Source organism: Zootoca vivipara, chromosome 4 (assembly GCF_965207765.1).
Source record: "Zootoca vivipara chromosome 4, rZooViv2.hap1.1, whole genome shotgun sequence".
NCBI lineage: Eukaryota > Metazoa > Chordata > Lepidosauria > Squamata > Lacertidae > Zootoca > Zootoca vivipara.
In genome coordinates, this window is record NC_142587.1 from 90,801,938 (window position 1) to 90,816,303 (window position 14,366).

At 47.2% G+C, this 14,366-nt stretch overlaps 1 protein-coding gene across 2 annotated transcripts in view; it reads left to right on the top strand.

Moving 5' to 3' along the window:
- Positions 1-4,592, top strand: part of RAB38 (RAB38, member RAS oncogene family) — a 29,984-nt gene extending 25,392 nt beyond the window's left edge. The window contains exon 3 of one of the 2 annotated variants that reach the window (XM_035116112.3): positions 4,284-4,592. In XM_035116112.3, the coding sequence (XP_034972003.1) occupies positions 4,284-4,436 (153 nt within the window). In that variant the 3' untranslated portion in view covers positions 4,437-4,592. Of the gene's footprint in view, positions 1-3,205; positions 3,266-4,283 lie in introns of those variants that run through there. The other variant, XM_088668421.1, reaches the window with a different exon arrangement.
- Positions 4,593-14,366: the final 9,774 nt, after the last annotated feature.

The window sequence follows — 14,366 nt, forward strand, 5'->3', positions numbered from 1 at the left end:
CACAGCAGCAATCGATAAAACAATCAGCGTCACAGAATGCAATAAAACTCAAGTTACAGTATGAATCTTAATGAAAATGAGGGCAATGAAAATGATCCATTCGAGACAGGGAGGTTTTTTAATCGGTGGGGGCATCCTTAACCAAAAATATTAACTGTGTAGGTACCAGGTAAGTCTTTTTTGTTGGGGGGGGGAGAGCATTCAGCAATCACCAGTGTCAGCCAACACACTATATTTAATGAATTAACCCTTTATTGAATTAACCCTTAAGTTACAAACTGAATGATCTCTGCTGTTGCACTTCCAGTATACAGTTTCCCCTGGGTTTCAAAGGACACACAATTCCACCTTACCATAAACTGCTTGACTGTGTAAATTCTAGACACAGCTTTACATCCCTAGACCATAAGAATCATCAAAACCATTTCATTTGGAAGTGAGAAACAGCCCATGAAAACTAAAACTAATAAAGGCACATTATGTCAGCAAAGAAAGCAAGGCACCCAGATGTAACAGGATTTATTTCGGGTATTAGAACTGAAAGCTCTAGGCATTAATGTTGTGTGTTTGCTTTACAGCTGGATGAAAGATGCAAAAATAATATTGGTGACGAATTCTGAACCGCAGCCTGAAATTGCTTGAAGGCCTATTCAGTAAAGTGTCGTATTTTCTCTTCAGGTTAATGTTACAATGCTCAATAACGATAAACCTGGAAATTTTGAACATTGTGGTGTGTGTCCTAGTAACAGAACAGAAATCCCAAAATTGTGTGCCCAAATGTGCCATGGGTGACAAAAAGTATACGCCGGCTCCCTCGGCCAGTAATGCGAGATGAGCGTGCAACCCCAGAGTCGGTCACGACTGGACCTAATGGTCAGGGGTCCCTTTACCTTTACTAGGTTTTCTAGGGACCCAGGTGGCGCTGTGGTTAAACCACTGAGCCTAGGGCTTGCTGATCAGAAGGTCGGCGGTTCGAATCCCTGTGACGGGGTGAGCTCCCGTTGCTTGGTCCCAGCTCCTGCCAACCTAGCAGTTCGAAAGCACGTCAAAATGCAAGTAGATAAATAGGAACCGCTACAGTGGGAAGGTAAACAGCGTTTCCATGTGCTGCTCTGGTTTGCCAGAAGCAGCTTTGTCATGCTGGCCACATGACCTGGAAGCTATACGCCGGCTCCCTCGGCCAATAATGCGAGATGAGCGTGCAACCCCAGAGTCGGTCACAACTGGACCTAATGGTCAGGGGTCCCTTTACCTTTACCTTATGCTTTTCTGCAGAATTTGTATTCCGTTTCCAAAAATGCATGATAAATGGATATGGTACAGTGGAACCTTGGTTGTTGAACGTAATCCGTTCCAGAAGACCGTTCGACTTCTGAAACGTTCAACAACCGAGGAGCAATGGGCGGTCGGCAATTTCGATGGAGAAACATGCCTCGGAAGCCATTCGACTTCCAAGGCATGTTCAAAAACAGAAGCATTCACTTTTGGTTTTCGGCGTCCGGGTTCCGAATCATTCGGCTTCTGAGGCGCTTGAAAAATTTGTACCAGTCAAATTGGGTAGTGCTCGGGTTTTCTATTTATGGGTCATATTACTTTCACATGGTCCTCCAAATAATGTGTGGGCTTTCCATCTGGTTGCCTACTGTGAGAAAAGGATACTAGGCTAGATGGGGCTTTGGTCTGACCTACCTGAGTTCTTCCTAGGTTCTTAAGTGTGAGCTTCTGAATAGGGTTGACTATGTTGTATGGTCCTGCAGTGACCGGGGTGGGGGGCGTCTCCTGAAATGAGGCTGAGGAATCTTGCACCAGTGATGCTTCACGTGTTTAAGGTTCCTCCACCCAGTTTTCAGAGAGCGAAGGAGAGATCAGTTGCTCATGTTGCCTTCAGCTCAAAGCATTCCACGACACCTTGACAATCACTTATGGCCAACCAAAGGAATTTGCAGGTCTGTTCAGAATGTCGTATGATAGACTCAAGTCCTTTGGAGGTTGAAAATCATTGGTGCCGGCTCTCCATCCGTCGCCACTGTGTAAGCTGTTAAATTTCACAGTGAGGTGCAAGCGATGAAGAGCTAATATCTGGCTGGGTCCACCACACAGAAGCATCTCTGAATGCAGCCATGGAATTAATTACCCTAGAATAACTATTATAGACTCATAGAATTGTAGAGTTCTCGGCCTCGGTCCAGTATACCTGAAGGAGCATCTCCACCCCCATCGTTCTGACTGGACACTGAGATACAGCGCTGAGGGCCTTCCGGCGGTTCTCTCATTACGAGAAGCCAAGTTACAGGGAACCAGGCAGAAGGCCTCCTCGGTAGTGGCACCCGCCGTGTGGAACGCCCTCCCATCAGATGTCAAAGAGAAAAACCAGACTACCAGACTTTTAGAAGACATCTAAAGGCAGCCCTGTTTAGGGAAATTTTTAAAGTTTGACGTTTTAGCCTGTTGGAAGCCGCCCAGAGTGGCTGGGGAAACCCAGCCAGATGGGCAGAGTGTTAATTAATTCATATTAATTAATATTACGGTATTATTATAGAGTTGGACGGGACTCCAAGGGTATTCTAGTCCAACCTCCTGAGGTGCAGTAAACATTTGCCCAACGAGGAGCTCGAACCCACAACCAAAGAGCTTCATGCTCTACTGACTGAGCTATCCCAGATGGGTGGGAGATTTGCTTCTATTCGCTGAGCAGCCCCAACTTGGATTGGGCACATTTAGAAAGGGGTGTCCACATTTTCTCCAGCTTTCCTGGTGGTAAGGAATTTCATGGATCCATTCTGAAAGCAGAGCCCATACTGTCCAACCCTTTCAGATTAAAAACCGGAACGTGCATCTTCCGGGATGCGCTTCTGGGCGAGTCACATGACCCGCACCATGATCTTGCCCCCCCAAAAAACGCTTTTTCGGTGTGTGGTCTTGCATGACACCCCAAAATGCACTTTTTTGGGGGGACGTGCAAGATCATGGCCTTAAATAAAGCATTTTTCTTGGGTTTGAGAGCGAGAGTGTACACTCAAAATGGCTGCTGTGATCTTGCATGAAAAAATGGGATGCCCCATTTCCCCCCAGCTGCTGGGTGGGTGTGAGGCGCCTGTTCAGGATTCTTAAATCCAACCCAGAGTTCATTTGTTTGCTTCAGCTGCCTTTGCTATTCAGACTCCAGTCAGTTCCACTTTCCTTATTTTGTATGTTTGCATTTCAGATATTTATACCTTGCCTGTCATGCTAAACCCTCACAAGGACAGACAAGCAATGCATCAGGTATATAACAGAATTAAAAACAGGCCAATAAATGTCAGAACAACTAAAAACAGCAGCAGCAAAAACATTAGTCCCAGCGTGAAAGCCACAAAATCCGATGAGGTAGTACGCAAAGTTTGACATCACCAATAAAGGGGGCCTACACACTTCCTGGGAGACGGCTAGTGAGACAACAGTCTGATGATTACGGTGGGCCAGAGGACAGGACCTTGGAGGCCAATCAAAGACTTGGGAAGCTTTGCATGTCTGTGGTGGCGCTGTGGGTTAAACTACAGAGCCTAGGGCTTGCTGATCAAAAGGTCGGCGGTTCGAATCCCTGCAACGGGGTGAGCTCCCGTTGCTCGGTCCCAGCTCCTGCCACCTAGCAGTTTGAAAGCACATCAAAGTGCAAGTACATAAATAGGGACCGCTCCGGCGGGAAGGTAAACGGCGTTTCCGTGCGCTGCTCTGGTTCGCCAGGAGCAGCTTTGTCATGCTGGCCACATGACCCAGAAGCTGTCTGCGGACAAACGCTGGCTCCCCCAGCCTATAGAGCGAGATGAGCGTCGCAACCCCAGAGTCGGACACGACTGGACCTGATGGTCCTTTACCTTTACCTTTTAGTGTTATTGATTTCATTATTGTGTGTATGTTTGTGTTTTTATATCATTAACTGCCCTGTGGTCTTCAGATGAAAGGTGGTATAGGAATTTAATAATAGGTGGTGGCCCTTAAAATAACAAGGTCCCAAACTGTTCAAGCCTTAACTCTTCAAGCCAGCACTTCCAGCTGGATCCATAAATACGCACTCAAGGCTACTGGCAGAAAATTGGTGAAATTGGTGATGGGAAGGTCCCTCAAAGAGCATCCAGTCCAACCTCCTGGGTAGATCAGTAGCAGAGCAGCTGCCTTGTGAGCAGAAGACCCCCTGGTTCAATCCTGAAATCATATCCAGCTGCTGCCAGTCAGTGTGGGCAATACTGAACTGGGTGGATCCGAGGTCTAACTTGTGCTTCTTCTTCTTTTTCCTTCACCTGCAGGAAAACATAAACATCGACGAAGCTTCCAGGTGCTTGGTGAAACACATCATTGCTAGCGAGAGCGACCCAATGCAGCCCGTTGAACCCGATGTTGTCAAACCGCACTTGAATTCCTCCAAGCTCGTCAGCTGCTCAGCTTGCTATAAGTCCTAAGTAACTTCCAAGCTGTTTGTGGACACTGGAACTGAGCAAATAACTCACAAGAGAAAAGCGTCTCCACGGCATGTAGCCCAGCCTTTGCTACTCCAGAACACGAAGCCAAGATCATGCGGTTGAAAAATATATATATATCAAAGTTGTTGTTTTAAATTCTTTGGATGGTTTGCATTGTAGGGTCCTCCACAAATGTTTGATATTCACAGTCTGGGCTATTTCTCTGAATCATCACCGCTCAGCCAAGGTGCTCTCTTTAAGAAGGCTGAGATATTACATTCATTGCTTTTTTTGTGAATACCTGCTTGAGGGAGACTTTAAAATTTGCTTTCTGGGGATACATCACAGTTACAAGCATACCCACAGAAAGCAAAATTATTTTTTAAAAGAGTTGAATATTCATGGCTATTTTGCAAAAATATATGATGGAGTTAAATGCAATATTTCTTCTAGGGATTTTTAGGGGTGGGGGTGGGGGATATATATATATATACTGCTCTGCATCTCTGCAGCCCAGTGACATGAGCTCTAGATTTTGGCAGTATTTCCTACTGCTTAGATGAGTCATTTGGGAATCAGAAGTCTGCCTTGGGGACAAGCAGATGTTTTCATTACTGTTCTGAGGGTTGGCTCTGCTGCACATCCCACTCTGCCTGCCTCCTGGTTTAACCAAGAGATTGACTAAAATGAAATTGCAAGTGTGTCTTTTGCTGCAGTTTTTCATTCGTGCCCTTTCCCCCTTTCAGGTTTCTTTGGGGCACAAAAATAAACCTTAGGAATGTACAATCCCTCTTGCATCAAACCAGACACCAGCCTTTCTTCTCTCCAAGTGGACAACCAGATAACTCAGGGAATCTCGCAAGCAGAATATGAGGGACGCTTGTCCTTCTCCTGCTACTATTCCCCATGGCTGGCATCTAGAGCTATGCTGTCCCGAATCCTGGTACCATGCAGCCAACATAACTAGCAGCCACGGGCAGCTTTGTTCTCCGTGAATATATATGCACTCATGCATATTGGTAATCTATCAAGTGAGGGGGAAACCCCTAGAGTTGGGTCCACAACTCTAGTCATTCCTAGACTCAGGAGCAGAGCAAAGTGGGTGCATTGGGGGCGGAGCACCCCAGGTGTCATCTCCTGGGGGGTGACATTTGGCGCGGCGGCCGCCGGCAACTCCCGCCTGCCCCAAGCCGTCGTGGGAAGGACGGTAGCTGCACTCCTTTGCCGGCGTCCTCCCCCCCCCTTTCCCCTTCGTTTCGACAGACTCGCTGAAGGGAGGCATGGAAGCAGGGAGGGAGAGGACGGAAAGGAGGCAGGCAAGCTAACTAGCAGAGGAAACCCCCCCCCCAAAAAAATTCAACAACTTTGGCCAATCCTTCCCATAAAAAAGCTCAACAACTCCCGGCAATGACAATGGGTAGACCACAGCCAGTCTTTTTATACTGTGAGTAGATTGTAGTGTCTTGGGAGTCCAACTAGATTTCAATGAGGGGAGGTGACAATAAATTTTTCGCAGCGGGTACCACCTGATCTCACTACGCCATTGCCTAGACTTAGGGTTGCCAGACTCAATAGAGGACAGGACTTCTGTGCCTTTAATTGCCCTGCTCTCTTTTGAGTCTGGAACCCTTAAAGAGAAACCAGCAGACCCTTTGTTTAATTTCCAAGCAAAGGGCCTGCTGGTTTCTCTTTAAGGTTTCCAGACTCAAAAGAGAGCAGGGCAATTAAAAGCACAGAAGTCCTGTCCTCTATTGAGTCTGGCAACCCTACCTAGACTTAAGTGCCATTGATTTCACTGGATCTACTCAGAGCATCACAAAGTCTGGATCCAACTCTGTAGGTTCAAAAATCTGAAAAAGTCCTGACTTTTTGAAGAAAAATCGGAACATGGCAGATCACTTGTACAAGAGTGCCATTCCTCCAACAAAATTGGGTCATTTGTCGCCTCCCTGAATCTGAAAAGAAATGTTGCCAAACTCACATTGAGCCTTTCACAGCTGTTGCAGAGGTTTATAGTATGGCATGCCTGTGCTTGCTCACAGGTGCCCGAAACTTATTACACAATGGTGTGAAAAGCTACACCTTCTACACAACCATTAGAGGATTGCGAGTTCTACTGTCTTCTTGCTTGTATGCAGCCCAAAACCAGATGGACAAGTCCAGCATTAAAGAACCTTTAGCTCTCCAGATGTGGCTGGCTTATGTATCCATTAGCTCTGACCATTGGGGCTGATGGGACTTGGGAGTCCCAAGAATATCTAGAGCAGGTGCAGGGAATATGTGCCCCTCCAAATGTTGCTGAACTGCGACTCCCAACACAACCAGCCAGCATAACCAATGGTCAGGGATGGGGAGAGTTGTAGTTCAACAACAGCTGGAGGGCTACAGATTCGCTGCCCCTGATTTAGAGGGTCACAGGTCCTTTTCCATGGACTAAACAGCCTATAAAGCACTCTCCAACTTTTAGGATCCTCTGGTTTTGTTTTTGGAGTTTCAGCCCCGCTGATTTTAGCAGAATTTACTCCCAAGCCAGGGTGCCTATCAGCTGGGTAGCTCAGTTGGTTGCAACATGGTGCTGATAGCACCAAGGTTGCAGGTTTGATCCCCGTAAGAGAAAGCTGCATGTTCCTGCATTGCAGTGGGTTGGACTAGATGATCCTCAGGGTCCCTTCCAACTCTGATTCTGTGATCAGTTGCCTGGATGAATTCCATTTAAAATTGCAGACTTAATGTAGTACATCTCGACTGACTTTTCGCCTGGGGGGGGGGGGAAAGCATCCTTCTGGATTCTCATGGCACTCTAGGCTTCAGCTGTCACTACCTTCCTGAGAGTAAGCCTCATTGGACTCCATGAGAACTTCTGAGTAGACACACATGCTGCAAAACTAGTCGCAGGCACTGCAGATCTATGTAAATGGCCACTTGGAAGTAAGCTGCATTGAGTTTAATGGGAATTATTCCCAGGAAAGTGTATAGCAGGGACAAGGCACCTTATGTGGTTTGACTCCAACTCCCACAATATCCCTGACCGGGATATAATGTTGGCTGAGGCTGATGGGAGTTGGAGTCCATCTGCACGCAAGGAGCCGCAGGTTCCCCATCCCTGCTGGGTGGCATTGCAACCTTAAAGTTAACCAGGGATGATCACACTTGGCTACCTCAACAAGGGCATGCAGAAATCCAGGTGTTTTATTCCCCCCCCCTTAAAATGTGCTACACATTTTAAGAACAAGAGTGATGTATACGGTGAGATTTCAACAGAAGAGCTGTACTGCTAGTAGAACGTGATCACAAGCCTCAAGACGCTGTTCTTGAAATGAAACGCTCCACTTTCTACATAGGGAAAACTTTTTGTTCCAAAGAAATAAAGAATCCATCCCCCGATTGTGGTGCTTCTTGTTTGCAAAGCCAGGTGGATATACAGGGCTCAAGAAATGTATGTATAGCGAGAATAGGGACCTGACCATTGGACATGCTAGCTGGGGTTGCAGGGAATTTGAGTCCGACAACATTGGGATGGGCCACAGGTATTTGTATCCATCTTCCCCAATGTTTCTTTGATTAAAAGAGGGGAGTGTGAGATTTGCACACACAAAACCCCTCCGCTCGAACCCTTCACTCCGAAATGGACCTAGATACTCTGGGGATATATACTCTGGACCTAGATGGACCTAGATACTCTGGGGATAGCTCTATCCTGAAGAAGGTTAATGTAGGAATGCTAAGGATAGTAGGAAAGTATATATTGTAAGTATATATCCTTCCTTCCTTCCTTATAAGTATTATCCTTCCTTCACTAACACTAGTGAGTGGTGTGGAAGAGCAGATTCCCCTCAATATAGCAGGAGGCTAGTTTGCAGATTCGCTTGAATCTCTTTAGTTAAGTAATCCAATCTGGCTTGCCCAGATGGATTATTCCTGGTGTCCCCTTTTATCCCTCTTAAAAGAACAACGACAAAAGAGTTTACTCACATTTCAGTTCACGATTTGATCCCTGAAAGGCAGGCTTTACTTGGTAGTTACATGACGTATGTGGGTTCATCTCACATAGAGATTGAGCTCATGTGCTGCTGGCTGAGAGCCAGCAGACAGCAAAATTACATTAAGAGAACAAAATGGCTGCAGGAGACCAGTGTGCAGCAGCAAGAGAGCAGCAAACGAGAAAGATCAAGAGATGGCTATGCGACTTGGCTCTTTTAAGGAGTCAGCCAGGGCCACGCCCATCTTCCCGGTCACCATGCAGGGGTTAGGTGCTCCAGACCAGTGGAACAGGAAGTTACACTGACTGGAGAAACATCCCTCCTGCCTGTGCCCACTCTAGGAAAATAAGGGATGTTGCATTTGACTGTTCCAGTGGATTACATCCCACAGGTAACTCTAGCAATGTGCATGGATAATATTTTAACAAGGCATACTCTCTTCACCAAGACTCCCCCCCCCCCCGAAAAAGGAACAAAGGTTTATCATAAACGCAACTGTCCCTGATATAAAAGGATATCTGGAGTTTAGGGTCCCGTCCCCCCGTTGGCAATCTGATTTGCATGTTATTAGAAAAAATCTCCGTGATTCGGGCAGAAGGGGCTCCTGTTGGAACCCTGGAGAGACACTGCCATGGTGAGATAGACAATACTGAGCTAGACTGACCAGTTTCCCGATTCCTTACAATGCAGCTTCCTATGTATGTCCCCACTCATAGGTTGCTGGAAAAGAAAATGATTAAGAACAAAATCTTGCAGATTTTGACATGGCATGCAAGTAAGGTTACGGTACCAACAGGCCAACATTGGGGGGGGGGTGACACATTCTAGTCTGCTCTTGTGCCTTTAGCAGTGTTTTTATATATGTAGAACTCAGCAACAGTGGCGTAGCAAGGGGGGCGATGGGGGCGTTCCACCCCGGGTGCCACCCTGTTGCATGAGATTTTTCAACTGTTCTTGTATGTTCTTTCAATGCTGATTTCATATCTGAAGTCGGTTTTGTTCTGTAAGCTCTAGTATTTTTGCAATTCATGTTTTTCAATTTTTACCAGAGCCAGAGTCGTGGGGGGGGGTAGGTACCACCTGGGCTTGCTACGCCTCTGATCAGCAATTGATCACTAAACTGAGCTAAACTTCCAACATCTGTCACAAGCAGAGTCGATCGATGATGATGATGATGATGATGAGTGTATACTGCCCTTCATCCACAAATCTCAGGGCGCTTCACAACATAAAATTACAATATAAAAACCACAGAATACGTAGTAAAAATAAAAGCAACAAGCCACCAATAATCCACCCTCCCACAACACATTCAAAAGGGCATCAGATGTCAATCAGCTAAAGGCCTGGTTGAAGACAAACGTCTTCACCTGGTAGCTAAAGGTGTATAATGAAGGCACCAGGTGAACCTCCCTGGGGAGAGCATTCTGCAAACAGGGAGCCCCTACAGAAAAGGCCCTTTCTCGTGTTGCCACCTTCCAGACCTCTTGTGGAAGAGGTACATGAAGAAGGGTCTCAGAGGATGAGCTCAGGGTCCAGGTGGGTATTGTGGTAGTGCACAGGACTTATTTCGGTCCATTCATTTCAAAGGGTGAAGTAAAATTTAGTGGGCTACAACCCAATGCTTCCAGCTTAGCGGGCTCGGGAATGTAGGAGCAAGTGGTTCACAGCAACTAGAATTCAGAGACATTGCCTCTGACAGTGGAGGTAGAACATAGTCATTTGTGGCTGTGCTCCCTGGGGCTGGCGGGAGTTGGAAGTCCAATAGCATTTCGAAAGAACAGAAGAAGAGTCTGCGGGATCAAGCCAATGGCCCATCTAATCCAACACCCTGTCCTCGCAGTGACCAACCAGATGTCTGCAGGGAAACCAGTAAGCAGGATTCAAGCACAAGAGCACTCTTTCCCCCTGTGGCTTCCAGGAATCAGTGTTCAGAAGCATTGCTGCCCCCGAGCATGGAGGCAGAGCTTAGCCATTGAAACTAGCAGTCACTGATAGCCCTCTCTCCTCCATGAATTTGTCTAACCCCCTTTTAAAGCCATCCTGGTTGGTGGCCATCACCCCTTCCTGTGGAAGTGAGTTCCATAGTTTAACAATGTGCCATGTGAGGGCCAGAGGTTCTCCCTCCTTGGTGTAGACCAGGTACGTCCAACAGGTAGATCATGATCTACTGTTAGATCACTGGATGTCTGTGGTAGATCACTGGCTCCCCCCAAAGAAGCTCAACAACTTTGGCTCCCCTAAAAAACAGGGCCTTCCTTCCTAAAAAAAAGCTCAATTATTTTGACCTGAACCCAAGAAAACAGGGCTTCTCTTCCTAAAGAAAGCTCAACAACTTTGACCTGAACCCCTAAAAAGGGGGTAGATCACTGCCAGTTTTGGGAGTTGGCCACCCTTGGTGTAGACCAAACTGCCAGTTTTTAACTCTGTGAGTAGATCGCAGTCTCTTGGGAGTTGGCCACCCTTGGTGTAGACCAAATTGAGATGGATGGATCAGGGATCTGGTTTGCTATGAGGTCGCTTCCTATGCCCCAAATCTGAACTTCCTCCACCTTCAAGTCTTTTCTCATCTCAAAGCATTGCAAGACCAGGAGCAATGCTGCCTAGACAGGTAGACTGCATGCGGTTGCATCACTGTAAGACCATGCAGGGTACGTTCCTTGTATTGCCGTACATGAAAAGATTGCTGCAAACAGCTGTAATTTGAACCCCCCCCCCTTGGAGACATGTAGAAATTGGAAGCCTTCGAGATGTTATTTTATCTTTCTTTCACTGTGATGGATTGTAGCACTGCTTGGTTGCAGCTGTTGTGTGTGGTTTGCTTGCTTGCTTTCCTCACTTTAACAGCCTTGCCGGTTTTCATACAGCTTAAGTGATCGCAAATTGGAAGTGAGCTAGCCATAAAGCGAATGCACAAAAGGCACCTGGGTAGTTAGTTAGCAGCCTTTGTGTTGCGAGATCATCTGGAGATCCCTGAATGAATGCTCCATAATTCAGAATTAAGGCTTTTTGCAGCATGATCGTGAACTTTCCAAATGAAGATTGAATTGCTTCTGTGAAGTATGAACGTGGCTGGGAAGGTCTCCGCTATCATTCTTCCATACTTTTATGTCATATCTTAGATATCTAGCTACTCTATATATGTGCTATTATGAGTTTGAGTCTTCCCATGTTCATGTTTGTGGGATATGATCCATGGGAAGCAGTCAAGTACAATATTCCAGCTAAAGAAGACATGTGGGGGATTGTTTGATCCAGCCAGTCGAAACTTCCTCTTCCTCCTGTCTGGAGCATCCTTTCTTTGCATGTGACTAAATGTGGGTGTGCCCTTACCTGTCCAGGTAACAAAAGGATGAGTGACGCAGCACATCTCCCTCTTTTTGACTTCCTTCTTTATTTGACCAGCTTTTAGCTAGGACTGCTCTACTAGCTCTCAGCTAGCAGAAGCATTGGGGTTATTCCCCCATATGGGGTAGATCCACATATACATATTTGTAACTTAGTCTGCCTTCAGGAATCCAACTGTGAACTGATGTGAGTAAACTTCTTTTATTGACTTTGAATAAGATTGACTTTTATTGACTTTGAATAAGATTGTTGTGTCTTTATTCTTTTAAGAGGGATTAAAGGGAATTTATCAGGAATGTACAGACTGAATTGTATAATAGTGAGAGGCTTACACGAACCTGCAACCAGCTATCTGCTGTGCATGTAAGAAAGGGGAATGGAACTCTGCTACATAAAGGAACTTGCTAACACAAGTTAGGAAGGATATTAATAAACAATATATCCTCTCCTGCCACCCTGAACATTCCCACAATGCTGTTGCAGCAAAAACTACCACCCACATACACAAGTGAAGGACTGAGTCACTGGCAAATTCTGGGTTAGCCAGAGAAAGAGTGTATTAGACACTTACTGAAAACCTACCTTTTGGGGAGATGTTATGAGGAACGCTTGAGGGAGTTGAGCATGTTTAGCCTGGAGAAAAGGAGACAGAGAGGAGGGATGATAGCCATCTTCAAATATCTCAAGGGCTGTCACATGTGGAAGGGCTGACTCTGACTAAACATTAGGAAGAACATTCTGACAGTAAGAGCTGTTTGACAGAGGATCAGACTGCCTCAAAAGTGATGGACGTTCCTTCATTGCATGTTTTCAACAGAGGTTGGATAACCGTCCGTGAAGGATTCTTTAGCTGTGATTTCTGCTTTGCAGGGAGTTGGGGAAGAAGAAGAAGAAGAAGAAGAAGAAGAAGAAGAAGAAGAAGAAGAAGAAGAAGAAGAAGAAGAAGAAGAAGAAGAAGAAGAAGAAGAAGAAGAAGAAGAAGAAGAAGACTGCCCTCCGCAGTCAAAACCGGGCTCAGGGTGGCTGACACCAGTAAAACTACAATAAGACGTAAAAGAAAAAAACAATTAATTAAAATACGGGTTAAAATACAGTTTAAATTTTAAATAGCAACCTCATTTTAAAGTAGCCCAAATCAAAACCATAAGGGAAGAAAACACAGGGGTCAGGCTGAGTCCAGCCCAAAGGCCAGGCGGAACAGCTCCGTCTTGCAGGCCCTGTGGAAAGATGTCAAATCCCGCAGGGCCCTGGTCTCCTGTGAGAGAGCATTCCACTAAGTCGGGGTCAGTGCTGAAAAGGCCCTGGCCCTGGTTGAGACCAATATGACCACCTTCTGGCTCAGGACAGGGCCGGCCCTAAGGCAAGGCTGGGTGGCAAAATGCGCCAAGGGGCACCGCGCTGCTGCGCCTACCAGGCAGCCTTTCCCCGCATGCCGGCTTGAGTTGCGATGCCCCACCGGCAGCGCCACCCTCGCCCACCTCTTCTCAGACTGCAGGCGCCGTTGTGGGGAAGCCGGCCGCGAGCCTCCCATCGGCGCGGCAGCCAGGGCTCCCTGGACGGCAGCGTCGTGCAGCCGTTTCGGCAGAGCAGGCGGAGGCGGAGCACAGCTAGCAGCGTCCCCGTCCGTCAAGCCGCCCCCTCCAATGGCCTGCCGTGCCTGGCACTGCTGGGGGAGCACGAGTCCGGTGTTGCCGCTGTCGGTCCTGCCGACAGCAGAAGGCACGGCATGGCAGCATCGGGGGGGGGGGGGAGCGGCGCCTCTGGAAAATGGAGTCTCCATCCCTCGGGAGGGAAATGTGAGGGTGGGGTGGGGGGCGCCTGAGGGATCCCTGCACCATGGCGCCCAATAATGTTAAGACGGTCCCATAGGTACGAGGGTCCCAAGCCGCATGGGGCTTTAAAGGTCAAAACCAGCACCTTAAATCTGGTCCTATACTCCACCGGGAGCCAGTGCAGCTGGTAAAGCTGGTAAAGAAGAAGAACCTGCTTTTCTCCAGATATTAATAATAATAAATCTGAGGGAGCCAGGTGGTGCTGTGGGTTAAACCACTGAGCCTAGGGCTTGCTGATCAGAAGGTCGGCGGTTCGAATCCCTGTGACGGGGTGAGCTCCCGTTGCTTGGTCCCAGCTCCTGCCAACCTAGCAGTTCGAAAGCATGTCAAAATGCAAGTAGATAAATAGGAACCGCTACAGTGGGAAGGTAAACGGCGTTTCCATGTGCTGCTCTGGTTTGCCAGAAGCGGCTTTGTCATGCTGGCCACATGACCTCCCTCAGCCAATAATGCGAGATGAGCGCGCAACCCCAGAGTCGGTCACGCCTGGACCTAATGGTCAGGGGTCCCTTTACCTTTACCTTTACCTTTACCTTTAAATAGGTGTTCACAGACCTTCCTAGTATCTCTATTTTCCAGGGACACCCCCGGATTTACAGAAGGTGTCCCAGTTTCTGATTTGATCCTGGAATGTCCCACTTTCCCTTAAGACGACCCTATCTTCATCTGAAAAAAATGTTGGGGGGTTTGGTAGGGCGTCCCTATTTTCATCAGAGAAATGTTGGAGGGTGTGGTGTTCTGAGGCATTGCAGGCGAAGGCATCCACACCC